Below are 2613 nucleotides of genomic sequence, written 5' to 3'. Positions count from 1 at the left end.
GTGTGTGTGTGACACTTAGATGATGTCACCCAAATGGTAAAAAAATAAAAGGAGTATTGCTCGTGTGTGTGTGTGTGTGTGTGTGTGTGTGTGTGTGTGTGTGTTTGTGTGTGTGTGTGCGCGCGCGCGCACGCAGTGCATAAGGCCCCTGGGTAAGCTGTGGCCTCTCTGTCATCCTGCAGGTGTCAGCAGAAACCAGCCGTGTAAGGAAGGGAAGGGCAGCTGCCCTTGCCCTTCCTGCTCCCCCCGGGCTCCCACCATCAGCGACTTGCTCAATGATCAGGACTTGCTAGATAGGATCAGGATAAAGCTGGATCCATGTCACCCAACCGTGAAGAACTGGAGGAATTTTGCCAGCAAATGGGGCATGCCCTATGATGAACTGTGCTTCCTGGAACAGAGGCCCCAGAGCCCCACGCTGGAGTTCTTATTCCGAAACAGCCAGAGGACTGTGGGCCAGCTGATGGAGCTCTGCCGGCTGTACCACAGGGCCGACGTGGAGAAGATTCTGCGCAGGTGGGTGGATGAGGAGTGGCCCCACCGGGGACACTCGGACAGCTCCATGCACTTCTAGAATCCCCTCCTCTGGCTTTGGCCCTACTGCTCGCTATTGGCCCTACTGCTCGCTGGACCAGCATGACTCCCCGGAGACAGCATACCTGCTCCTAAGGTTTTCAGCTGAGGATAAGGCGTGGGCAGTGGTCGTCTCTGAAGCTGTCAGCTTGTGGAAAGACACATTGTTTTGATGGCAGGTATTCGTTTCCTTTTGCACCTTTGTTTTAATTTAATATTTGAACCTGGAATTGGGGAAGAATATTTGGTAGGTCACATAGGACCAAAGCCTGTGGACAGAGTCATGCCAACATGGAAAGAAAATGACACCCTCCTTAAATACTGCCAAAGATTGCAGCGGGACCCCAAACTATCAATGTCTCTGGACATGTCCGCGTCATCCCAAACAGAATCTTTGCATTCCTGGCCTAGCAGAAGATGGCAGAGGAAGTCATCCTGGCTGGTTCACTGTCACTGTTTCTGTTGAAAAAGGCTCAGGAGATCAAAAGGATATTACTGTATAATGTGGCCCAGATACATGGACTCTTTTTTTTTTTTTTTTGTAATCAAATACTTTTGCAATCTATAGGCTATCAATACTGTCATTGAATTTAGCATTTTTAAAAGGCATACACAATATATGGTTTGTAGGAGAATAGAGTGGGTTAGTGTCTTGGGAAAGGCATTGACAAAGAATAGCACTCAATACGGCCCTTGGGAAGCTAGGGAGATGGCTCAGTGGTTACGTTGCCCTCCACATAAAGCATGAGGACCAGAGTCCAGGTCCCCAGAACCCATATAAGTGAGGGGAGGCTGTGGCAGCCCACCTGTGATCCCAGCACTCAGAAGGCAGAGCTGGCGATCCCAGAGCAAGCTGGCTAGCGAGACCTGGCACATGGATGGACTCTGGGTTCAACTGAGAGACTCTTTCTCCATGAACAATTCGCAGAGTGATTGAGGAAAACATTCAACATCAACTTTGGGAGTCTCTATGCACACACATGTACATGCACGTCTGCATACATGTGCAACAACAACAACACACATACACACAGATCTTTTAAAATGCCCTTTGGGAAGGCTGAGGAAATGGGTCAGTGAGTACCCACATAAAAGCCAGACATGGCAGCATGTGCCTGTAACCCCAGTACTGGGGACTAAGGTCCAGGAACTCCCTGGCCAGCCAGATAGCCAAATTGGCAAGCTCCGTGTTCAGAGAGAGACCCTGTCTCAAAAGGGAAAGTGAAGAGTAACTAAGGAAGATACCTGAGGGTCAACCTTTGACCTAAACACACACACACACACACACACACACACACACACACACAATGCTTGTTACGCATGCCTCTTTTTTTTTTTTAAAACAGGGCCAGGACTCTGCCACCGAGCTACACCTGCACCTCTGTTATTAATGGGTTTTATTTTTATGAGAGAACACACAAGAAAAAAAAAAAGTTGGGCATGGTGGTTTATGCTTTTAATTTCGGCTAGGAGACAGGTGGCTCCCTGGGGCTCCTCTGCCAGTCAGCCTAGCCTATGTGCTGAGCTACAAGCTGATGAGAGATCCTGTCTCAAAAGACCAAGGCCAACAGTACTATCCTGAGGAGCAACATCAGAGTTGTTCTCTGGCTTCCCCATGCACATGTACACACAAGCTCCCCATGTACAGACACACCAATTAAAGTACACAGAAAGGAAGACTATATACTGACGGTATAGCACAGAGATATTAAGATGAACTCAAAAGAAGGTGATTTCCTAAACCACTTTTTTTTTTCTCATAACAATTAGATTTCCCCTTAGGCTGTTGGTAAGTCAAGTCAGCTTCTCACCCAGTGTGAGCTCCAATCAACCACATCTACAGTGAGACTTGCCCATCAGTTCTGGTCCATTGTTAATCATGTCAACGTCCACCTTATTGCCAGATATATTTAAAGTGGGAGCTAATGATCAAATGGAAACGTCTCAGTGTTTTTTAGATTTATTTGTATGAATGTTTTCCCTGTGTGCATGGTACCTGCAAGCGGTCGAAAAGTGTCAGATACCCTAGAACTGGAGTTA

General features: G+C 47.6%; 1 protein-coding gene across 1 annotated transcript in view; it reads left to right on the top strand.

The window, feature by feature from the left end:
* Edaradd (EDAR associated death domain) overlaps positions 1–1208 on the top strand; it is a 43623-nt gene extending 42415 nt beyond the window's left edge. Inside the window, exon 6 of the mRNA XM_021215928.1 lies at positions 183–1208. Within this exon, the coding sequence (XP_021071587.1) occupies positions 183–574 (392 nt within the window). The 3' untranslated portion in view covers positions 575–1208. The remainder of the gene's footprint in view (positions 1–182) is intronic.
* The last annotated feature ends 1405 nt before the right edge of the window (positions 1209–2613 follow it).

Source organism: Mus pahari, chromosome 16 (genome assembly GCF_900095145.1).
Source record: "Mus pahari chromosome 16, PAHARI_EIJ_v1.1, whole genome shotgun sequence".
In the NCBI taxonomy this organism is placed as follows: Eukaryota; Metazoa; Chordata; class Mammalia; order Rodentia; family Muridae; genus Mus; species Mus pahari.
Note: the sequence above shows the minus strand (reverse complement) of the source record. Positions and strands in the feature narration are given on the sequence as shown.